This window comes from Populus trichocarpa, chromosome 6 (genome assembly GCF_000002775.5).
Source record: "Populus trichocarpa isolate Nisqually-1 chromosome 6, P.trichocarpa_v4.1, whole genome shotgun sequence".
Classification (NCBI taxonomy): domain Eukaryota; kingdom Viridiplantae; phylum Streptophyta; class Magnoliopsida; order Malpighiales; family Salicaceae; genus Populus; species Populus trichocarpa.
This window is the reverse complement of record NC_037290.2, coordinates 23251215-23274986: the sequence shown is the minus strand read 5'-3', so window position 1 is coordinate 23274986 and position 23772 is coordinate 23251215. Positions and strand designations below refer to the sequence as shown.

The following is a 23772-nucleotide window of genomic DNA, read 5'->3' as shown; positions in this document are numbered from 1 at the left end:
TCTTGTGTGAATTTAGATACATCACTCTAGTTAATGTCAGGTGCAAGAAATACTCCGGTGGACTACGGTTTGCCTTTGTAGCGTCAACCTTCTTTTTTGCGCATTCTTTATCCTTTCTCTAGGCTAAGAGGAAAATTTTTAAAATTTTCAATTTCTGGGGCCACTGATATGGCTATATGGATGCATGATTTTATGAGATGTAGCTCTGCGTTGGATGTTGATTTTAGGGATGTTTGTCTCTTTAAATCATATATGTTAATGGTAATTGAAACTCTTTATGTTTATTGTTTATTTAGGAGTATAGAAAAGATTACGTTTTAAAGTGTTTTTTTTTTTTAGAAATGTATTAAAATAATTTTGAGAAAAAAAAATCATATAATTTTAACTAAAATAATAAAAAAAACACAAAAAAAATAATTAAAAACAATCAAAAAATGATGAAATGATAGTTTAACCGCAACGCCAAAAATGCTATTAGTCATTCAAACCAAACCGAATGGTTACTGTTTTTTTTATTTTTCTTTTTTGATTAGAAAGTTATTGTGATTTGATTTTGGTTAATGAGTATTTCAATTTAGGTTATGGTTTTTATGATAGCCGAATCAAAAGAATCTTATATATTTTTTATGTTTTTATATCAAGTATTGAGATTTTACAATTATTTTATTTACTGTAATAGTAACTCATTTCATGCCTTAAATATATATTTTTTATATTTTTTAATTAGAGTATTAACAATATCTAAATGGTGTGGGGGAATCACTGTTCCCTCACACCTAAATCACTATGGATTACAACAGTAATCCACAGTGATTCTTTTTCTTCTTTTTTTTCTAACTTTTCTCTTCTTTTTTTTTTCTTTTTTTTTCAAAATTACTTTTTTTTTCATTTATTTTTTTCTAAAATTATTTTTGTTGATTTTACTTTTTAAATATTGACCTGGTTAAAATTTTTGCTTTGTAATTTGTTTTTTAAAATACTGTGGATTGCTGCGATGTTTTTTCACATAGTTTTTCTATTTTATTTCTTTATTTTTCAAAATTATATCTGTCGATTTTTTTTTAATATTGAGTTGATTGAGAATTTAGTTTTGTAGTTTTTTTTCTTTAAACATTGTTGATTGCTACAGTGTTTCTCCGCATGGTTTTTTTTATGATTTTCTCCGAAATTATCTTTTTTTATTTTATTTTTTAATATTGAGCTGGTTAAAAATTACAGTTACAATATGTGAGGAAAGCACTGTAACTTTCCTCGAAAATTACTGTTGATTGCTACAGTGTTTTTTCCCACATGGTTTTTTTCTGTTTTTGTTATGTTTTTTCCTAAAATTATCTTTGTCAATTTTATTTTTAAAATATTAAGTTGGTTAAGAATTGCAATTCCAAGTAAATACAAGTTTTTCCTCACTAAACACTATGGATTGATACAGTTTTTCCTCACTTGGTTTTTTTCCAGTTTCTTTTGTGTTTTCTTTTTTTATGATATTTTTTTCCAAAATTATCTTCGCCGATTTTATTTTTTTTAATATTGAGTTGGTTAGAATTTAACTTTGTAATAAAGCTTAATCATGTGGGGAAAGCATTGTAGCTTTGCTCATAAAACATTGTGGATTGCTACAGTGTCTCTCTGCATGGTTTTTTTTGTTATAATTTTTTTCAAATTATCTTTTTCAATTTTATTTTTTTAATATTGAGTTGTTTGTGAATTACAATTACAAGTCATTACAAATAAGACTAAATCATGTGGGGAAGTATTGTAGCTTTCATCACAAAACACTGTGAATTGCTACAGTGTTTCCAACATGATTTTTTTTTTTTTTTTTTTTTGCTGTTTTTTTTTTCTAAAATTGTCTATGTCGATTTTTTTTTAATATTGAGCTGATTAAGAATTTAGCTTTTGTTTTTTTTTCTTTAAAACACTGTGAATTGTTGCAGTGTTTTCCCATGTGATTTTTTTATGATTTTTTCCAAAATTATCTTTGTCGATTTTTTTTTTTAATATTAAGTTGGTTAAGAATTATAATTACAATAAAGCTAAATCATATGAGGAAAGCGTTGTAGTTTTTCTCACAAAACACTGTGAATTGCTACAATATTTCTCTAAATGGTTTTTTAGTTTATTTTATTGGGAAAAGCGCTATAGTTTTCCTCACAAAACATTGTAAATTGCTGTAACGTTTTTTCTCATGGGTTTTTTTCCTTCCAAAATTATCTTTATTGATTTTTTTTTAATATTAAGTTGGTAGAGAATTTAGCTTTGTAATTTTTTTTGCTCTTTATTAACTGAAAAGCTAAATCATGTGGCGAAAGTACTGTATCTTTCCTCACAAAACACTGTAGATTGCTACAAATCATTTTGTTCAATCTGTAAGTTTTTGACCACCAACACACTTTTTTTTTTTCCGTCATGAAATATTTGCTCCATCATACCTTTAATTTCTATTACTTATCTAGCACTGGTTCACAATTATAACACTATCAATGACATTTGTTTTATAAGTCCACAGCAACGCGCGGGCATGTCATCTCGTTAAAACTTATTTTATGTTGAAATCATTTATTTGATTGTTAGTAATATAAATATTTCTATTTTTGTCCACTCAAGTTTTATCGAGGAAAAAAAAAAGAGTTGTGGATATTCAAATTGGTCAGCCATTCCAGTTATTGTTATTATAGCTAAAACGCCACTTGTTTTAGATGTTAAGACCGCAAGGATCCTTAAAAGAGAAGCACACGTTGAATTTAACTCGTGAAGAATCCAGTGATGCAGTAGATGAAACCCTAACTAGCATAGCCCTCCTTTGCCTTCCTCAGCAAAACACAAACTGGACAAGCTACCAGGAAATGATGGCCAAGCAACATGAAACTTATTCCATGTGATTCTTACACAAGTTCATCACAGGCAGCCAAGGACGTGACAAGCGTTAAATGAACAAAGAGAGAGCACAAATTAAAGAGAACAGTATGATTTCATTTCCGTGGAGATATAACAATTTCAAGTACATACAAATTATACACCATACTCCTAGTCATATGGGCATGCCCAAAAACAGTGATCAGATCACTAGTACAGGCAGATATCCTCGCTTGAATCCTTGAACAAACTCAAAATCAGTCTCCTGACCCTAGTGACCATAATCACATGGTGCTGGTATTCTACATGTCTAACGACACTTGCTTATTCTCGTGATTTTCGGTGTTTTAAGAATCAAGCATTCCTTTAATAGTGCTATTAACTTATCTAGCAACTTGAAGATAATGCATTGCATGGCTATACAGTCTACACATGGAGAATAGAATGGCAGAATACAAAAGCCCCTATTGCTCTTTGGGGAAAGATACTTGTCCTGCAGAAACCCAGCACTCAGATCAAAAACAGCCTACATTGCTACGTCAGTGTTATGCAAGCATAAGTTCTGGCTGATTGGACACTATCTATCATCAGGGGGCAGTGTTGGACTTTTGGAGCACATATCAATCTTGTGAAGCTCCTTCATCCGACTAGCCGGATTGCATAAACCTGATATTGTTCATTTATCCATTAATTAAGGTTTTAGCAAACAACAGAAAATAATACAAGAGTTCACCATATTTTGGTACTGCATTTAATTAAGAAAAATTCCTGCCATTGTCTATTTATTAGTTTGTATTCCATAAAATAACTACAGTCAGAAGGTGTGGCATTGATGGCTCCTGAAAGAAACCTTAATGGCATACAACTACAGAAATGATATTGTTTTGTTGTAACATGCGAGCTTCAAGTTTTTTCCCATATACTAGTTCAAGAAACCATATTCATTGTTCTTGTGTTTCCACAGCAAGAATTCGATGGGCTAAGAAGGGACCTCAAGAGAAAATGCATTTGCCCAATTGCTTGCATGAAAAGGGAAATGTCTTTAGGAATTCAAGGAATAGAGTATTACCAGAACATTTAGGAATATCCCAAACTGCTATAGATGTTGGAGTGCATCGGGGATCGCATATGGCTCGGTTATCTTCATGATAAACATTCATTGCAAGCATCCACGATCCAATAGAGACATCCTCATTGCTGAACATTCTCAAACTGAAAGCTAAAAGATGAATCTACTTAGCGAGAGCACATCCAAAGGAAAACAACACTACAGCATGACAATGACTCCAAAAGAAAGGAAGAGAATAAAAAGGCTTCTGAATGAAAACTCGCTCCAATAAGCAAATTCAGTAGCACTAGAGAAAGAAAAATATTGCCCCTGAATCCAAATGAAGTTTAGATCAGTATGCAGTTCAGACAACACAGACCAGAAGACTTAGTGGACATCATCTTTTAATTCAACCTACTTTTTCCTATGTATTGGCAGAATAGCTACAAATCTAACTAATGTGAGGGCTTGTGAAAGCAGCCATACTGTTTCCTCTTTTAAAATAGCCTCTCCTGTATTGGCAGAATGGCTACAAATCTAACTACTCCTGATAAAAAAGATATTTAGATAATGGCCTTGGGGACAATTGAGGAATCGGGATGATGAGAAAGAACACCAAGGAGAAGGGGGTCAATCATCCTATCATAAACAAGTTCTCAAAGACAGGCATTTAAAGTTGGACAGTATGTTGAAGTGAGGCATTGAAGACATAAAAGCTACCGTTGGCAGGCATAATCACTGAGTAAAATTTAAAATGGCAAGATTAAAGAACTTTAAGGCTCTAAATCAAAACTGAAAATTTGCTGGTGTTTATAGTTCTAAATTGTAACTCTTTCCAAAATCCATTTCTTGTGATCCAACTTCAAACTTGTCATGAATCTGATTTTCAATTAGCAGATAACAATTAACATGGAAAGCCATCAATTTACCAATAAAAGAAAAGTATGCTGAAGTCTACTGAAACCTTAATCAAAACAATAACCATACTTAGCCATGCAAAGTAGGTTATTAGAAGTGCGGATTATTAAGTTGGCTGGCTGGATACATAGGATGACAAACATAAGAAATCAGTGCAAAAAAGTCCTACATAAATGACAGACCTGTTATTTCTAGCAGATGCTAATGAAGCCACAACCTCTGCAGAAAGAACATATATAGGTCCATAAGCATGCAGGAAGTACTCATTTCCAATCAGATGTCCTGATTTCTCATACCTGAATTGTTGAAAAATTATCTAAATCATGCAACTAGCAAGAACTCACGCCAATGAACTGTAAAAAATAATGACAAATCCAACAGTAAAAAATATGTGATGATTGGATACCATTTCATTTTAGGATCAGTGATCACTGGTCCTTTCTTCATGCATCCAATATAAGTCAGTGAGTGGGTTCTTTCCTTAGCGAGAAGAGTTGCAAGGCGATCTAACAAAGAAAAAATATCAACATTAATTGCAGTATACCTCGCTGATAAATCATTACACTTGCTATTGTATACCTGGGCGCAAATAGATATCATCGTCAGCTTTGACATAATAATCTGCTTCAAAAAGCTTAAAGGCTGCCTTGAAAAAGGCCAACCTAATAACAGGAGAAAGGTATTACTCCACAAGCTATCAATTCAATCCACATTAGGAAACCTTAATGCAGAAAAGGAACTATTACGTTTTGTATGGAAGCTTTAGATATTCTTCCTCGACATCTATGAGCATGAAATCTCTGTACTTATCCACCTCTTTCTCAAGCTGGGCCATTTTCTTTGCATCCTTTGAGCGCCCTATTACGTACCTAAATGCTAAACCAGTAGCTTGCTCCAACCTACAATAGAGCAGCAGTGAACTTGACCTTTTCAATAAGATCATAGTATGCTGGATCCATAAATAACCTGATTTCAAAGTAAAACTTCACAGCAGAAAAAAGAATCTAACTAGGATAGAGAAAATATTACTAAATTATGTGTGAACAAAAAACAAAATATTGCATATCTTCCTTGAACAACATTATAGGCTCAGACAGAAATTGATAACATCTATTCCTAGACCTTCAAATTGAAGATCTCATAGAGCTGGGATTATCAATGACATCACTGCCACCAAGTTCCTCAAGACTGTAAAATATCAAAGTATAATAAAATATCTTACTCAAAGAATATTATTAGGCTCAGGCAGAAATTGAAAACATATAATACTCCTAGACCTTACAATTGAAGATCTCATAGAGCTGGGATTATCAATGATCATCATAGCCAGCAAGTTCCTCAAGACTTGAGGTTATAAAAGCAAAATGAACTAGAACAGTGTTTGAGGCTCAGACAGAAATTGATAACATCTATTCCTGGACCTTCAAATTGAAGATCTCATAGAGCTGGGATTATCAATGACATCACTGCCACCAAGTTCCTCAGGACTGTAAAATATCAAAGTATAATAAAATATCTTACTCGAAGAATATTATTAGGCTCAGGCAGAAATTGAAAACATATAGTACACCTAGACCACCTTCCAATTGAAGATCTCATAGAGCTGGGATTATCAATGATCATCATAGCCAGCAAGTTCCTCAAGACTTGAGATTATAAATGCAAAATGAACTGGAACAGTGTTATAGGCTCAGACAGAAATTGATAACATCTATTCCTGGACCTTCAAATTGAAGATCTCATAGAGCTGGGATTATCAATGACATCACTGCCACCAAGTTCCTCAGGACTGTAAAATATCAAAGTATAATAAAATATCTTACTCGAAGAATATTATTAGGCTCAGGCAGAAATTGAAAACATATAATACTCCTAGACCTTCCAATTGAAGATCTCATAGAGCTGGGATTATCAATGATCATCATAGCCAGCAAGTTCCTCAAGACTTGAGATTATAAAGCAAAATGAACTGGAACAGTGTTATAGGCTCAGACAGAAACTGATAACATCTATTCCTGGACCTTCAAATTGAAGGTCTCATAGAGCTGGGATTATCAATGACATCACTGCCACCAAGTTCCTGAAGACTTGAGATTATAAAAGCAAAATGAACGAGAACAGTGTTATAGGCTCAGACAGAGAATGATAACATCTATTCCTGGACCTTCAAATTGAAGGTCTCATAGAGCTGGGATTATCAATGACATCACTGCCACCAAGTCCCTGAAGACTTGAGATTATAAAAGCAAAATGAACTAGAACAGTGTTATAGGCTCAGACAGAAACTAATAATATCTATTCCTGGACCTTCAAATTGAAGGTCTCATAGAGCTGGGATTATCAATGACATCACTGCCAACAAGTTTCTGAAGACTTGAGATTATAAAACAAAATGTAGTATAACAGTGTTATAGGCTCAGACAGAAAGTGATAACATCTATTCCTGGACCTTCAAATTGAAGGTCTCATAGAGCTGGGATTATCAATGACATCACTGCCAACAAGTTTCTGAAGACTTGAGATTATAAAACAAAATGTAGTATAACAGTGTTATAGGCTCAGACAGAAAGTGATAACATCTATTCCTGGACCTTCAAATTGAAGGTCTCATAGAGCTGGGATTATCAATGACATCACTGCCAACATGTTCCTGAAGACTTGAGATTATAAAAGCAAAATGAACGAGAACAGTGTTATAGGCTCAGACAGAAAATGATAACATCTATTCTTGGACCTTCAAATTGAAGGTCTCATAGAGCTGGGATTATCAATGACATCACTGCCACCAAGTAACTGAAGACTTGAGATTATAAAAGCAAAATGAACTAGAGCATTGCTATAGGCTCTGGCAGAAACGGATAACATCTATTCCTGGACCTTCAAATTGAAGGTCTCATAGAGCTGGGATTATCAATGACATCACTGCCACCAAGTCCCTGAAGACTTGAGATTATAAAAGCAAAATGAACTAGAACAGTGTTATAGGCTCAGACAGAAACTAATAATATCTATTCCTGGACCTTCAAATTGAAGGTCTCATAGAGCTGGGATTATCAATGACATCACTGCCAACAAGTTTCTGAAGACTTGAGATTATAAAACAAAATGTAGTATAACAGTGTTATAGGCTCAGACAGAAATTGATAACATCTATTCCTGGACCTTCAAATTGAAGGTCTCATAGAGCTGGGATTATCAATGACATCACTGCCACCAAGTTCCTCAAGACTCAAAATTACTAAACTATAATGAAATATCTTACTCGAAGAATGTTATAGGCTCAGATAGAAATACTAGAACAGTGTAATAGGCTCAGACAGAAATTGATAACATCTATTCCTGGATCTTCAAATTGAAGATCTCATAGAGCTGGGATTATCAATGACATCACTGCCACCAAGTTCCCCAAGACATAACATTATATGGAAGTACAATCTTACTAGAATGTATTGCAACAGAGAGGACATGATATTCATCTCTCCTTCCATTAACTCATGCCCCCATTTGGCTCCCCCGAAAGAAACATAAAACATCTCTCAAGTTCTCGACTTTGTACACAAAGATCATGATTTTACCTCAAAAGTCCATCTGGGTCAGAAGGAAACCAAGTACTTCTAAGTGCAGCCCGGCGATCACCCGATTCAAACCCGGTTTGAATCCCAACAAACCCAAGAAGCTTAGGCCTGTCAATCAATGCTCCGTTATCATCACCTCGGGTTCTACCCGAACCCGAATAAAATGCTCGAAAAGTGTCCTCGGATCTGCCACAGCGAAAAACAGGAACAGGTTTGGGTCTGCGGATCGCTGAGATAGCGAAGATTGTGCCAGAAAGTCCAATGAGAAGGGAGATGAGTGAAAAGACTAGAAGAGGTAGAGGGTAGCGGGTTGAAGGAGGTATAAAATTGGGTTTTGATGGTTTTGAAGTTCTGGGATTGATGGTGGTGGGGATGGCGGAGGAGGACGGGTGGCGGTGAGAAAAGAGGGGCATTTGATTTGGTGGAGAGAGCCACCGTGTTGGGTTTAACTGGAAGAGTGAAACTGAAACTGAAGTGGAAGTAGGGTTTTAAGGATGTTATAAATACTGTTACTACTTATAAGCACCAACGCTATGCTATTGCCTGATTTACATGCTTTTTTTCTGCACAGTGGTTTGGTAAAAAGTAAAAACAATAAAAAAAAAATAAAAGAGACTTTAGAGTGTTTTTTATTTAGAAATATATTAAATTAATAATTTTTGTATTTTTAAAATTTTTATTTTAACATTATCACATTAAAAATAATTTTAAAAAAAAACTAAAAAAAATTCAAAAATACAGTTTGTACGCAAAAACAAAAACCACCTTACTTCTCACAGCATTGCCCTAATATTTGAACACCATGGCTAAAAAACAAAGAGGATACCTTCTTCTTAATGAAGGGACCATGTTGACGGATCGTTCTTCCAGTTCTTTGAACAATTAAACTTTCATTTTCGTAAAAGGCATGGCCTTTAACAGTTTACAAGCAGCATCTAAGAAGGACGTAGCTACTTTCGAGAGAGAAAACACTCAAGGAGGCTAGAGGCATCGCCGCCCAAAGGCCAACTAATCCCATTAAAAGAGGATTTGGAAATGTTTTGGGTTGTGAAAGACGATTGATTCCAGAAGGAAGGAAGGAAGAAAGAGGGTTCTACGGTAGTAAGGAGCGGCTGTGAAGTGGAAGAGAATGGCGAGGAAGATCGTTATGTATTTATAGCAGGGTTGCATATGTTAATATCCATATGGTTGCCAATATACATGGGTCGGGTCGGGTTCAGCTGTTTTCAAAATAATGACCCATGATCTGACCCGATAGATCCATTTTCCAGCATTTTGGGTCCGGATTTATTTGTAAATTTAAATACCTTGAAATTTCTTCCTTGAAAAATAATATACAGATAACAAACTACTTAACCAAACCAAACCTGTTTATGATACACAGAAAGAAGATGAACCATTTTTTGTTGATCTAGTTCACAGATTGCCTGTCCTGAGCAGAAGAAAGAAGAGGTTTGATCTTGCTCTAACTACGTGAATGAAAACGAAAAAATAATCAAAATTGATTAGTTGTTCATATTAGCTTGGCCGTGACTTTTTCTTCTGATCAACTTGAAGAATGGATATAAATTTTAATCCTTTTTGTGAGATTGAGATTAAAAGGATCGAAGGAAACAAGTAAATGGCTATTATGAAAAAAAATAATTTTAACATTAAATTTTAAAAATATATATATAAATAAGAGAAATTAACTTCTAATTTATTCTTGTAATATTTTTAAATATTAAATTATTTTTAAAAATCAATTCTTAACGCTTAAAAAAATTTGGTCAACCCCTACATGAAAGATTGGTTGAGCCGCTGAGGGGCTGTTTTCAGAGGTAGGGGAGTACCCATCCTGTGCGCAGTGAGACCCCTCCTGATCTAATCTTGAAACCTGAGCTACGTTAAGGTGAGTGGTCCTTGTTTATATTCAACTCTATTTACAGCGCAGTTACTTCTTCATTGAATTTGAATCCACGAAACTCTCTAGAAAATAGCAAAATGTTAACGCAATTGATATTAAAAGTAAATATCAAAACTTTTCCAAATGGCCCAGTATCAATGGACTAATTCAATTTTTTTTAAATAAAAAACCTAAAAAAGCCCACACTCATAACATCAAAGCCTCTCGGAGAAATCCAATTAAAAAGAACATGGACTCACTTGGTTTTCTTAAATATAAAACCGAACAAAGTTGAACTGAAACATTTGGTTCGAATTGATTTTTTATTCAGTTCGGTTAAAAAAGAATGAAAAATGGATTCGATTGGATTTTTTAATCGAAATCATATGGAATCCACCAATGCTCGCCCCTACCAGGTTTGATCCAAAAAGGGCTTTACAAGTTGAGCCACGCGTCATGCAATGTAGCTATCACATCAATTGCAACGAATCCATCACCAATCATTTCTAGTTTGATATCAACTGATACTTTAACGAATCTAAGCCCACGTAAATATAACCCGAGACTAAATACATGATCAAATAAAAATATGAGACCAAGTACGAAATGGCCCAACATATGAACTGGGAAATAAGATCATATAACATGACAAATAAATTAAAAGGAAAGGGGGGACAACAGTGTCATTTATTGTAGCATTACACTTAGGTTTAACGTGAATTGTAACTGTAAAATTATAGTTTTGCTCCTCGTAATATAAAAACTTGGTCTGACAAAGGTAGACAATGTTATTTTTGTTATTTTAATATTGTTTTTTTCTGTTAATAATAGGTAAGGTTAATGGCAGATTTGTACTTTAATATTTAACCAGTGTTAAAAAAAAAAAAGGGCTCACGAAGTTATTGGAATGCTCTTGAGGTAGAAAAAAAAATCTTTTGTCAAGGGTCGCTTTGGTCATTTTAATCGTGAATTATTTGTTATTGGTGGGGGTTAGGGGCATATTTGTACTTTAATATTTAATTAATATTAAAAAAAATTGACGCGTGTTGCGCCAGTCGGCGCGTAAGGATTGATGTGGTTTGAGACGATGTTGCCCAACGGCCAAATAAAAACTTCCAAGGCGGCATTCGAATCCTCTTGATGGCCCATTTGTATTTGACTGGCGCATGTCCTCAAATGAACCTCTAGTTTGGCACCATGAGCTCTTTTTTCGTTTTTTTATCCTGTTTTTTCTTTTTAGTTTTCACACCTAACCCTCTAAATTTCAAGGGTTGCCTCTTAATTTATTTTGCCTTTTGATTTGGTCCATTTTTTTTATTTTCATTTACGTCTTTGGACCTTTTGTAAAGTTATCATTAAATCTCAATTTTTCATTTGTTGTTTTTTTCACATAGATTCTTATTTTTTTTTATTTTTTCTTCTTATCCCTTTTAAGCAACTTTCAGTGGTTTTTAATTTCACTCCTTTTATTTTTATGGTGTATTATTTTTTTAATTTGATTCTTGTTTTTTAGAATTATTTGTCTTCTTGTTAAAAAAAATTATACTTTTGATTTCACATTTCAATCGAAATTTTTTTGTTACCCTCTAATTTATTTGTTTATTTTAATTTCTATCCTCATTTTTTTAATTGCTAATTTTCTTTAATCATTATATATATATATATATATATATATATATATATATATATATATATTTATTTTATCCTTTAATATTTGATATGTCAGGGGTTGTATTTCGTGGTTTTTTCATGTATGGTTTTTCTAGTTTAATAATCCGAGTTATGAATTTAAAAAATTAATGTAAGTTAACATCCAACTCTATACTTTCATATGTATTTTTCTGGTTATTGTGTTCTATTTTTTAAAAAAAAAGTTATAGATTTACTATTTTTATATATATTTTTATTGTTTAATTAAAATAAAATTAATTTATTTGATCGAGATACAGCTATAACCCGAATTGACACGCTCACGGCATCTAAATATCAATTTTTATATATAAAAAAAATATGTAGATTCATGGTATATATTAGACCCACGACGTAGCGCAGGCAAAGGGAAGAATATTACTTACAAAGCGCAATTGCGTGTAAGAATTTCATGAGTGGAGTCTGTAAAGATATGATTATGTGATGTGAATAATGATAGACTCTCTGTCAGAACTAACAAGTCAGATTCCAATTGTCTAACCTGAGTGGATGACTTAGGCACAAACCAGAGTCATTACCTAATGTAAATAGACATGTTCGAGGTCCTTCCAAGTAGATAGAAGAACAAGATCCAGTTAACGAGTCTGGAAAGGAACTGCACATTACAACAACTTGGATAAAAGCTCATACTAGGCCGTGATCGGGAATACGGCCCTCAAAATTCAATTTTATTTTTTGTTTTTTATATTTTCAGTTATTTTAATATGCTGAATTTTAAAAATAATTTTAAAAAAATAAAAAAATGTTATTTTAATGTATTTCTAAGTAAAAAATATTTTAAAGTATTTCTAAGTCAAAACTGTTTATTTCTGCGTTTCAAAAGCGATTTTGAAAAAATTTGAATTTTTTTTTTATTAACTTCAAATTAATATGTTTTTAGTGTTTTCAAATCATTTTGATGTGCTGATGTCAAAAATAATTTTTAAAAAATAAAAAAACATCATTGACATGTATTTTGGCACGAAAAGTTATTTGAAAAGTAACTTTAACCACATTGCCAAACGAGCCCAGTAGTTCCCCAAACTACACTATACGTTATAAAAAAAGGTATCCAAATTTCTTTGCCGATGGCATGTTTAGTTTTTTTCTTTCCAAAATAGCAAACAAAAAAAGAAAAGAAATAACACATTTCAAAACTTAATTTAAAAAATAATATAGTTTAACAAATTATAAGTGGCACTTATAATTTACAAGTCGCATGTGACACATGCACTCACTAACTTCAATTATTAAACGAGCTTATATAAATTATAACGAGAAGAAAAGAAAAAACATTAAAAAAAGATATCGAAGACATATCAAAATTCCAATTGCAACATTATTAACACTATAAAAAAAATATTAACAAGATGAATCAAACAACATCAAAAACAATTATCAATAATGAACAAAGTAAGTCATACTTATTATATAAAGATTTGGAAACTCGTGTGATTTACTAGGGTCATTATTGATGATTTTTTTTATATTTTATATTTATTTTGTTAAGATACTTTTAATAGCATCAATGTATCATTATGAATTTTGATGTGATTTAAAAAATAAAAATTCTTTCATATTTTTCTCTTTACAGTAACTCGTTTAAAAAGCCGTTTGTAACACACACGGCTCGTAGATACCATAGACTCCTCGCTAAGCAATGCTATTTCTCAATTATAACGGTGTTAATTTTGTTTTTTACTGTGCTTACTTTGAAAAAAGACAGACAATCGCATCTTGGGAACACTATGCCCTTTATAGGCCCTATTGATTATCGTGCCTTGTTTATTTGCTGGTGGGACACATAAGGGTGTGGTGCTCATGGAGGTATATCCTCAGCCGTTAAATGTTGCCCAATCAAGGGAAGTTTGAAATAGTGCTCGGGTTATTTTTTAAAGTTTTTTAATTTAAAAACATATTAAAATATTTTATTTTTTATTTTTTTCAAAATTATTTTTGATATTATCACGTTAAAAAAAATTTAAAACACTAAAAAAATTAATTCAAAAAACAAATTCAAAAAAATTACTTTAGTGACACAATAAAAAAAAAGTTTGTGTACCGAAATAAAAAAAGGCTTTCGATGCACTAGATTGAGATAAAACGAAAATTAGCGTATCTCTAATGGATTAAGGTTAAAGGACACGTCATTAGATAATGGAGCAATCAACAAACAAAAAGTAGATGGACGGACTTGATTGTAAGCTTTGAGGGAGTTGGTGTGCTCGAACAAAAAAACATTGAAATCCATGTACTCGATTGAGGAAAATTACAAAGTTAGTGTACTACTAGTGTAATTATTAATTTACTTTCTTGTAATCATCGTACAAGACAGTAAAGTTAACACACGATTTGATTGGTCGGGAAAAGGTTAAATGTATTACCGTGTACTACTAGGTTTGATAACGGTGATGGTGTCATAGTAACGTGTGAAAATATGTTAGAATGATATATTCTTTTTGAAATTGTTTTGATATTAATATATTAAAAAAATAATTTAAATAAAAAATAATTACTATTTAAAAAATATTTTTTCATCAGGCTCGTGATGAAGATTACGGAATAGCTGGCAGATGGTGTGGTTCACAGCTCTTTGTTTAGCAAACGAAGAAGATAAGTCATTATCCATTAAGGAAGTAAATAATTGACTTTTAGTGTTAATTGGATTACATTTAACTATTCACTCGGCGATATTTATGAACAGTGTTTAATGATAGGAGCGTAATTAGTGGACCAAGCCAGATTTTTTAAAAACAAGAACTGAGAGTGCGTCTTTGACAGCCGTGCTCTTATAGGCAGGATTGCCCGCGTTTTATCACAGGACGGTAAACTTTCTTTTCAACATAGAAAAAATATTAAAAAAATAATTCCAAAACCAGATCCACCCAAGCAGTTGGTAATTCAAATAAAAAATATATAACAACAAAAAAAAATCAGCACAAGTCAATTCAGGATATAAAAATATAATATTAAATAAAAAAATTATATCTATATATATATATAAAAAAAAACTCGGTCAATATAGGTTAATTCAGAAACTTCATAGCAATGGATATAAGATTGGAATAATCTTGTAGAAAAAAAAAGAACCAAATGAAAGGAAAAGGAAAAAAACACAAAGATCAATCTTCAATAAATCAATTGATAAATGATAAAATTAAAATAAATACATTTAATAATGATAAAAAAACACTAACTTGCGTTAACATTTGAAAGTGGTGGATCATAAATCCGAGATTAACACTATAGAAGTCATAGCAAAAAAAAAAAAAAAAGCAAAAGTCTAAAAAAAACAACTTAAAAAAAAGGGGGAAAAAACTAAGCAAATCTCTTGAACTTGATCTAATTTTTAAAACTGACAACTCATAAATTCTTGGATTTAGGTTAAATAAAAAAGCTTAATTCTCAACTAATTTAATCTTAAATGATAAAATCATGAAAAAACATATCAATTTTATAAACTTGTAAAACAAAAGGATAGCAATAAAAATATATATGATAGGAAAACAAACTTATGGAGAGTGAAATTATATATAAAAAAATCTAAAAAGTGATCATAGTCAAAACAAATAGCAATAAAAAAATAATGAGACTAAATTTAAAAGATGAAAAAAAATAAAAGATGCTAAAATTGAAAAATATTTTGTAATTTTATAATGCAAACATGTTTTAATTTTTTTTTAATGTGACTCGGGGCATAAACATGACTAGAGAAAAAAATCGATACATAGACAAACCCAAAAAAAAAGGAAAACACCAAAAATACTCAGTTAAAAAGATCATATATAACACAAGTAAACTGAAAACTAAGAAGAAAAAAATCATAGCCCAATCATTAATGATGTAAAATGTTAAATAATAAAACTGTAAAAAAATAAAGACATGAAAAAACAGGCAAACCTTTTAAATCTAAGAAAATATCTCAAACTCACAATTCATTAAATCCTAAACTATAATTGAATCAAGAATCTCAATTCCTGTCTAGTTTAATATTAATTATCCAAAATAAACCCAACAAATAGCAACAATTAAAAAAATTCAAGAAAACCCGGGTTATTTTTAAAATCAATGAAAAATCCTAATAAAACCAAAAAATAAAAATAGTTTAAAAAATTCATCCTAAATTAAAGAAAAAACAATGAAAAAAATGAGAAATAATTTTGAAAATAAAATAAAATAAATGGGATAAAATAGAAAAAGAAGTTGATTATAAACCAATTTAAAAATATCAATTTTAAAAACTTGTTCAAGCATGGTTGTGGTGCCAAACCATGCTAAGTCGTGGAAAACGTGTTGCCTCATTGGATCGGGGCGTTGAAATATTTTAAATGTCACCCTAGAAGGCGATGTTTAGTTACCAAACAACCTCATACACTCACGTTAATAAGTTTTTTAAAAATATATTTAATATATTTAAAAAACAAAAACTTGTGAGCAACCTTCAAATCCACAATAAAACTAATGTAAAATAACAAAAAAAACCATTATAATAGAGTTAAATTGATTTAATCTTTAAGAGCATCAACATAATTACACTATTTTATTTTTTTATATAAAAAAACAGAACGTCCCTAAGTAACATGCATTGTATTTTTTTATGGGATTAAGTTTTTATTTTTACAGGGCAAAAAAAAAAAAAAATAACCAATTTAACCCCGTACAATTTGTAAAGGACTGTTATGTCACGGTGAAAAGACCACATTGCCCCTAATGTCTAGTTGAAAGGCTTTTTTAGTGAGCAGTGATATTGTCAAATCGCTATTCTAATGAATAGTAATTTGAGTCTTGAATTGCAGTAATTTTCCCCTCACTTCTAGTTTTTTTTTTTCAATCTTGTTAGTAAATACCAAGACAACAAAAATAAAAATGTATTCGAATGAAAAGATAGGGACAAATACATAAAAATAAATGCATTCCTAGAATAATTTTGAAGTGTTTTATTGTATTTACAAAATAGAATGTACAGACATGACATATCTCCGTAGACAGCAATTATTATTTTTTATGTATAAATTATAATTATAAAAAAACTTTTAATTTCAAACTTGTCAAACTAAGACATGTAATGATAAAAATATATCATTATCATGTTTTCAAAACTGACTTGAGGGTTAGGTTAGGTCATGGGTTGAAAGGTCAACCATATTATTGTTTCTGGTTGAAAAAGAGATAAAAACAACACTATTTTGACCATTTAAAAAAAAACAAATCAAACAGTTTTTCTACTCGGGTTGTACCCCTGGTTGACCGGATCGTGGGAACAACCAGTGTTTTTGATCGAACCAAACTAGTTCAATCATCTCTCTGGGTTTTTTTTTTTTAATTTGGACGGGTTTAGGTACTGAGTTGTTTGGGTCTCGGGGCAACCCGCCAAGCCGATCCATGTTTTATATGCATGGTTATTATATTGTTATTAATTTCAATACTTATTGTAAATTAAAGTTAAAAAATAACATTTAATTATTTTTTAAAATATATAAGTTTGGAGGTAATTCATATTAAATATAATTTTTTATATTATATTTTGTTTTATATATCACCAATCAAACAAAATATAAAAATAATTATTTTGTGTTATACACCACTGACCAATACAATTTTATATTCATCTTTTTGTTGTTTTCTGTCTTCTTTGTCCTTAATATTCATCCTTTCTGTTAACCAAATTATACCTTAGTTCTTCTTTCTTGGACTAAAGTTGATGGCACTAACATAGATGCGTGCCTTTTAAGAAAAAAATTATAGTGTATTTGAAGCATCTAGTGACCTAACACTAGTTATTGTTTTAGTTTATTTTAAAGAAAGAGGAGAGAAAAAAAAAATTATAACCCTTAAAAAATAATAAAAATACTTATATCGAAAATTTATGTTTTTTATATCTATATATATTTTTCAAAATGAACCTAAAAAGTAAATAGTTGAATTAAATTAAAAATGTTTACCTTCTCCGCACCATAAAAATAAAATCACTACAATTAAAGATGACAGCTTGCTGGCACGAATTGAGGTCAGGGTGACTTCATTTAGATAATTATGTTTTTCCCAACGACATCATCAGGATTGCATCGTTTTCTTCTTACAGCAAGCAAGGACTTTTCTCTAAATTTTATAAGAGTTTCTTTTGTAATTTACTAATTTTTCTTGAAATTAATAGATCATGAAGTATATATTTGCTATTATATATACATAAAATTTTAAAAAGTTATGAACTGCAGATTTTTTTAATTAAAGTTTTGTTTTTTTATTAAGATACATGTAAAATTATAATATATATTAACTAACTTAATACATTTAAAATTACAATTAAAATCGCATACCAAACTGGCATAAAATATAACTTCATATTTAAAATTATTTTAAAAAATATCAAAATAATACATTCTTTTTTTTTATATAAAAAAAACAAACGCAGCGTCGGCATATAAATCCAGCTGCAGGTTTTCGCTCTTTGGTCTTTGATTTTTGCCTGTCCCCCTCACTTGCCCTTCAAACAACTACAGCCTCACATCCACATCCTGAAGCGTGTCCCTCGAGATTCTATAAAATTAAAAAAATCATTTTTTTTCTTAAGCCTCCAAAATATAAGAAGACAAAATTCTAGTGTATCCATTATATTTGTGCTCAAGCATTACTCGTCCTCCCATTCTTTGTTTCTCTTCTACAATCAACAAACACCATCTTCATTTCTCTCTAAGTTTGCGTCAATCCCAGCCAAAAATCATGCTTGAAGAATCCATATCAATCTGGACTTCTATGAATAGTTGGTTAACCCCAGCTGTTTTCTTTGTTCTTCTCAATCTAATGATTGGCACCATTTTTGTATCTTCAAGACTAGCCACCCAGAAACCTGGTGACCAACGTCAAGAACAAGAAAAACATGTTCAAGCACAGTATGGTCATGGTTACCAGCTTACTAGATCTCCTTCTGTACTACAAAGACTCAAATCTATCAGCTTATATAGCTATAGATCCCAAGAACCTACAACCGTGACTTTCGAAAATCCTCAAGACTCTGACCAACGTTTCACTTTTCATCAACAGACCTCTCAACAAGATTATCAATACCACCAAAACCAAAACCAAAACCAGCCAACTATTTCTAGTTCTCCTTCGATGTTGCAAAAAATCAAGTCCATCAACCTTTATAGTTACTTATCTCAAGAATCATTTAATCCCACCAGTACTAAAACCCACGAAAACCAAGAAAGCACGCCAACCCATTTCACTTCTCAACAAATTTATAGCCAAATACAAGAACATGATGAACGGCTCCGAGAAGAAGAAGAGGAGGATAGATTTCAAGACGAAGAAAACGAGCAAATCCAAGACCAAGAAGAGACTTTTGAAGAGATATACAGCAAGTTACAGGGAGGTAAACTGAGCAAATCCATTTCAGATACAAAACCAACTTCCGGTGAAGTACCCAAAAAGCTACCAAAGAAAATGAGGAAATCTGCAAGCGCAAAATCTGCCTTTTCTCATTTTGAAGAGGAGGACATCGTTGAATCTCGCAGGCCAGCTACTGTGAGAGAAGGGAAGACCACCACCGAGGTTGGTGACACTGAAGTGGATGCTAAAGCTGATGATTTTATATACAAGTTTAAGCAGCAGCTGAAGTTGCAGAGGGTGGATTCTATTATAAGGTACAAAGACACGATTAACGGAGGGAGTTGAAAGTAAATTTGGTTTTTTTCCCGGGGCTGTTTTTAATTTTTTCTTTTCTGGGAGCTTCGTTGGAAATTAAGAACTTCATTGGGTGTAGATCTCCTCCACTTGAAATTTACTTGCTTAATTAATCAGTATTTCTGTTTCTTGACCTCTATATCCACAATATGGTCCAATACTTCTTAATTTCATGCATTCAAGTACTACATGGTAATTGTGAATGGTGTTGCTACTGAAATCCCATTGATTTTCATCTAATAATATATATATATATGGTGGGCAATTTGGTACCTACCATCTTGATTGATTCCTGGGTACTGGCCATGTTTTAAATTTTGCTTTTCAAGGTTTTGTTTCCAGTCAGGGAAAGAAGGTTGCCAGGCTGGGAAAGGTAAAAGGAGTGGTTACGCTGATTTTTTTTTTTAAATATATTAAATTAATACTTTTTTTAATATTAAAAATAATTTAAATAAAAACAATTAATTTTTTTAAAACACTGTTTGCAACTTTGCATTATGCAATTTCAAAATGATCAATGATTGGAGCCCATTTGCGGAAGATCGAAGCCCTGGTTGCGGTGGCACTGTGGCAGGAGGTTGTGCTTTTTATCAAGAATATATTAATTGTTGTTTTTTTGGAAATGGATTAAAATTTTTGTTTTTTATTTTTTAAAATATAAAAAATTAATTTTTTAAAACGCCGATTAGAAAGTTCGGAGCCCCAGTTGCGGTGGCACTGTAGCAGGGAGCTTGTGCCTTTATTGTATTTTGACCTATTTGCCCAAAGATATTTCGTTGATATCAACAGTAAAGCTGTGGGCAGTCTGGGCAAAGCAGTTTTGTGTCCCCATTTTGCTTATCCTTGCATGAAGGTGCTTGACTGCTGTCTGGTCGTGAATTCCCATGGGAGATTTTTATCATGGTACTATGGTATCCACATCTATGTGCATGTCACTTATAATCGAATGACACGTACATCAACAGTAAAGTAGTTGTAAGCCTGTCTGAGGCTTTGGTTGCATGGAATTTCAATAAATTTTGATTTTTTTATTTTAAATAATTTTTTTTATATTTTTGGATATTTTATTGTATTAATGTTAAAAATAAATGTGGAAAAATAAAAAAAATATTATTTTATTGTATTTTTTTAAAATATGTTAAAAAACAACTTCAACCATATTTTTTAATATACTTATAATGTGTTTGTTTGATATCATGATTTTTCTAAAATATTTTTTCTTGAAATGTATTTTTTTAATTTTTGATATGGTTCATTAAAGCTATTAAAAAAATATTAATTTAATATTTTTAAATCAAAATATATTTATTAACAAACAATTCCAAATGCAAAAATAAACGATGAAGACAGAGAATCTTGGAGATTGAATGGTACTGCCACCATCAATAGAGTGTAGAATCTTAGGAGGTGAAGGTGAGATTTCACCATAATTGAGCATCGGCATGTCATAAATATCAAGGCAAGGGGTGCCACATTGCCTTGCCATGTCTTCTTAGATTCCAACCTTGATGATGATGGCCGTGGGGCTGAAATGTTTCTTTGCTAAGGGGGCAATATCCTCGAATGCCAGTATTCTTTGGAGTAATGGGGGCCTAAATTTGCTTTGTTTTTAGTAGATAAAAATGGTACCTCGATTGGTCAGATTTTGATTTTGCTTTTTAATATTTATGAGTTTGAGTTCCTTCAAAGCTACTAGAGTCTTATATGGTCGTTAATTTTAAAGTCCGTGAAATCAGTTGAGCTGCGCATAAACTGGTCCGGACATCCACGTTAATTTAAAAAAAAATCAAAAGCTCAGCTACCCAGGTAGAATTGGGTGTGAATGTGCTAATACGCAGTGTTAATTTCACCGTTGATAATCTGGAAAGGGATATGCTCTAAAATTGTAGCCGAAGCAAGACCAGGCAAAGAGCATGTGGCTTGTGGTCTGAAATGGTGGGGAGATGCCTAACTTGTCTCCACAAACAATCCTCTCATTATAGTCATTGGATCTTGTTAGAAAGTTGCCAAAACATCCAAGACAGACAACACTCTTGCTAAAAAAAACTGATTTAACTGCGTTGATTCGATGAATTCAAGATTATTTGAAGTGTAATTTAGAATGATATTTTAATGACTTCATTGAAATTTCAATAATTAAATTAATAATATTTAAGCTTAAACCCAATTAGATCACAGTCCACTTGCAAAGAAAAAATAATATCATTTTAATAAAAATAATTAATTTAGATTAACCCGATAACTATGTAAATTTATAATAAATGTTAAGATATTGAAGTATCAAGTTCAAAATTAAATAATGTATAAAAATCATATAATTATCAAATGAATTAAGATGAAAGACAAACCAAAACTTTTTAATCTAGTCACCGGTACGATTACAAGTATGTTATCAATGTATTATAGTATAAAGATTATTAAATCATTCATAATATTATTGTATTAAAATAAGTTGCTGATGATTAAAACCAAGACATAATCAGTTCGTCTTTTGGAGACGACATGCATCGTCTACATCATATTGTTTAATGCAGCAAATCAATATTATTATGCTACAAGTCATCTTAGAGATACAATAACTTTAGGCTATATTGGTTTGTTCCCTCTGTGGTCTCAGGTTCGAGCCCTATGGTTGCTTATATGATGGTCACTGGAGGCTTACGTGGTCGTTAACTTCAAGGCCCGTGGGATTAGTCGAGATGCGCGCAAGCTGACTTGGACACCCACGTTAAACAAAAAAAAAAACTTTAGGCTATATTTGCCCTAACTTTATAAAATGGCACCACTTATAAAGCTCTCATGCTGTGCTTTTACTGTGCTAGAAGATCATGATATAAGATTAAAATATACCATATTGTAAATATAACTATTCTAATATATCAAATCATCACAAATTCGAGGATCATAGCATATGGGGATGTAGGTTTTACCAACTATTAAAACTTGTCACGTTTGGTCATGAAACATGGAAAAATTCAGCCAAAACCTTAGTATTAACTATGGATATTTGTAGGTTAACGGGTCGAGACAAATACATGAAAAACCCGTAGCAATTATTGATAAATATTATAATAATTTTTTTTATAAAAAACATAAATTTTAATATGGTTGGACAATATATCTGCATCTACACAAATAAAAAGCTTTTACTTTTCATTGTTCAAATACTTTTATATTTTTAATATTTTTTTAAAATTAATATTAAGCCGTTACTTAATACCATGGTTTTGAAACTTGGCCCGGCCCGACGGGTCGACCCAAGACTGGAAACGGGCCGGGTTGAAGAAAAATAAGGAAGGGAAAAACCCGGTGTGACCCGGCGGGTTGGCCCGGCAAAACCCGATCAAAAACCTGGTTGCAACCCGTTTATTTTTGTTTTTTTTACTAAAACAACGTTGTTTTGATTTAAAAAAAATTGACCTGGACGATCCAGTTAAAACCCGAAACTTAAATTTTAAATCGGGCCGGCCATCAGACCGAGTCTAAAAACTATGCTTAATACATATGAATAAACTAGTTCATGTTGAAGCACGTGAGAAGTAAAAGAAAATAAAAAAATCACACGAGACCAGACCTGATCCTACCTTCGAAACCCCGCTATCCTCTCCTTCCCCTCTTTTCTTTGGTGACACTCTTCTCTTCCATCGGAGTTGTCGTTTTTGGTATAATATCAAGTCATGAGCATGACTTGTCATAATAATTTGGACGGGAAAGGCTAACAAAATGATATATTAAAAAATTAATAATTTTATAAAAACAAGATTTGCTGAATTAAGAATATAAGAAAGCCATTTTTCATATTTTTATTCATGCTTTTTATACTAATTTCCCATAGAAATCAATATAACATATATTATATATAATTACACCAAATTTAATTTACTTCACGTGGATTTTTTTTTAACTTATGACTCAACTAGGTGTTGTTTAGATCAAGTTAATCAACATATTAAAAGATACAATTGACATGAGTGTAAAATAAACTAAAACTTTTCATCATTAATACAGTAATGATAGTTTCAATTATGAGCATTATTAACTCAATCTAACGTTATATAATAAATTAATTCTCCAATTTATTCAAGAATAAATTTAGCTATCAGCCTTAATTATAAAAATAA

General features: G+C 31.5%; 2 protein-coding genes, 1 long non-coding RNA gene and 16 other non-coding genes across 20 annotated transcripts; 1 reads left to right on the top strand and 18 right to left on the bottom strand.

The window, feature by feature from the left end:
• Positions 1–2949: 2949 nt before the first annotated feature.
• On the bottom strand, positions 2950–9514 carry LOC7462260 (probable beta-1,3-galactosyltransferase 12). Of its 2 annotated transcripts, XM_024604190.2 has the most exons (8): positions 9221–9512; positions 8395–8957; positions 5566–5718; positions 5399–5481; positions 5226–5325; positions 5002–5115; positions 3923–4065; positions 2950–3519 (listed from the first exon to the last, which is right to left on the bottom strand). In XM_024604190.2, exons 2-8 carry the CDS (start codon positions 8805–8807, stop codon positions 3431–3433), a joined length of 1095 nt encoding a protein of 364 aa, XP_024459958.1. In that variant the 5' UTR covers positions 8808–8957; positions 9221–9512; the 3' UTR covers positions 2950–3430. The 2 variants fall into 2 exon arrangements, 1 of the variants encoding a protein (XP_024459958.1); XR_002982583.2 differs by having other exon boundaries at positions 3923–4072; positions 8395–9514.
• Positions 5887–8388, bottom strand: LOC112328020 (uncharacterized). The gene is made up of 2 exons (XR_008059546.1): positions 6399–8388; positions 5887–6096 (listed from the first exon to the last, which is right to left on the bottom strand). It is a non-coding gene; the product is annotated as an uncharacterized LOC112328020 (long non-coding RNA).
• LOC112328082 (small nucleolar RNA snoR69Y) lies at positions 5901–5995 on the bottom strand. Its single transcript, XR_002982733.2, has one exon. It is a non-coding gene; the product is annotated as a small nucleolar RNA snoR69Y (small nucleolar RNA).
• On the bottom strand, positions 6053–6151 carry LOC112328066 (small nucleolar RNA snoR69Y). Its single transcript, XR_002982717.1, has one exon. It is a non-coding gene; the product is annotated as a small nucleolar RNA snoR69Y (small nucleolar RNA).
• LOC112328069 (small nucleolar RNA snoR69Y) lies at positions 6200–6296 on the bottom strand. Its single transcript, XR_002982720.1, has one exon. It is a non-coding gene; the product is annotated as a small nucleolar RNA snoR69Y (small nucleolar RNA).
• LOC112328068 (small nucleolar RNA snoR69Y) lies at positions 6352–6453 on the bottom strand. The gene has a single exon (XR_002982719.1). It is a non-coding gene; the product is annotated as a small nucleolar RNA snoR69Y (small nucleolar RNA).
• On the bottom strand, positions 6502–6596 carry LOC112328076 (small nucleolar RNA snoR69Y). Its single transcript, XR_002982727.1, has one exon. It is a non-coding gene; the product is annotated as a small nucleolar RNA snoR69Y (small nucleolar RNA).
• On the bottom strand, positions 6654–6752 carry LOC112328067 (small nucleolar RNA snoR69Y). The gene has a single exon (XR_002982718.1). It is a non-coding gene; the product is annotated as a small nucleolar RNA snoR69Y (small nucleolar RNA).
• Positions 6800–6894, bottom strand: LOC112328079 (small nucleolar RNA snoR69Y). Its single transcript, XR_002982730.1, has one exon. It is a non-coding gene; the product is annotated as a small nucleolar RNA snoR69Y (small nucleolar RNA).
• Positions 6943–7037, bottom strand: LOC112328078 (small nucleolar RNA snoR69Y). The gene has a single exon (XR_002982729.1). It is a non-coding gene; the product is annotated as a small nucleolar RNA snoR69Y (small nucleolar RNA).
• LOC112328072 (small nucleolar RNA snoR69Y) lies at positions 7084–7180 on the bottom strand. Its single transcript, XR_002982723.1, has one exon. It is a non-coding gene; the product is annotated as a small nucleolar RNA snoR69Y (small nucleolar RNA).
• Positions 7226–7322, bottom strand: LOC112328075 (small nucleolar RNA snoR69Y). The gene has a single exon (XR_002982726.1). It is a non-coding gene; the product is annotated as a small nucleolar RNA snoR69Y (small nucleolar RNA).
• Positions 7368–7464, bottom strand: LOC112328074 (small nucleolar RNA snoR69Y). The gene has a single exon (XR_002982725.1). It is a non-coding gene; the product is annotated as a small nucleolar RNA snoR69Y (small nucleolar RNA).
• Positions 7513–7607, bottom strand: LOC112328080 (small nucleolar RNA snoR69Y). Its single transcript, XR_002982731.1, has one exon. It is a non-coding gene; the product is annotated as a small nucleolar RNA snoR69Y (small nucleolar RNA).
• Positions 7656–7752, bottom strand: LOC112328083 (small nucleolar RNA snoR69Y). Its single transcript, XR_002982734.1, has one exon. It is a non-coding gene; the product is annotated as a small nucleolar RNA snoR69Y (small nucleolar RNA).
• On the bottom strand, positions 7797–7893 carry LOC112328071 (small nucleolar RNA snoR69Y). The gene has a single exon (XR_002982722.1). It is a non-coding gene; the product is annotated as a small nucleolar RNA snoR69Y (small nucleolar RNA).
• LOC112328073 (small nucleolar RNA snoR69Y) lies at positions 7941–8035 on the bottom strand. The gene has a single exon (XR_002982724.1). It is a non-coding gene; the product is annotated as a small nucleolar RNA snoR69Y (small nucleolar RNA).
• Positions 8124–8218, bottom strand: LOC112328077 (small nucleolar RNA snoR69Y). Its single transcript, XR_002982728.1, has one exon. It is a non-coding gene; the product is annotated as a small nucleolar RNA snoR69Y (small nucleolar RNA).
• Positions 9515–18458: 8944 nt separating the features above from the next.
• LOC7462259 (pathogen-associated molecular patterns-induced protein A70) lies at positions 18459–19784 on the top strand. The gene has a single exon (XM_002309467.4). It carries the CDS (start codon positions 18689–18691, stop codon positions 19640–19642), a length of 954 nt encoding a protein of 317 aa, XP_002309503.3. The 5' UTR covers positions 18459–18688; the 3' UTR covers positions 19643–19784.
• Positions 19785–23772: the final 3988 nt, after the last annotated feature.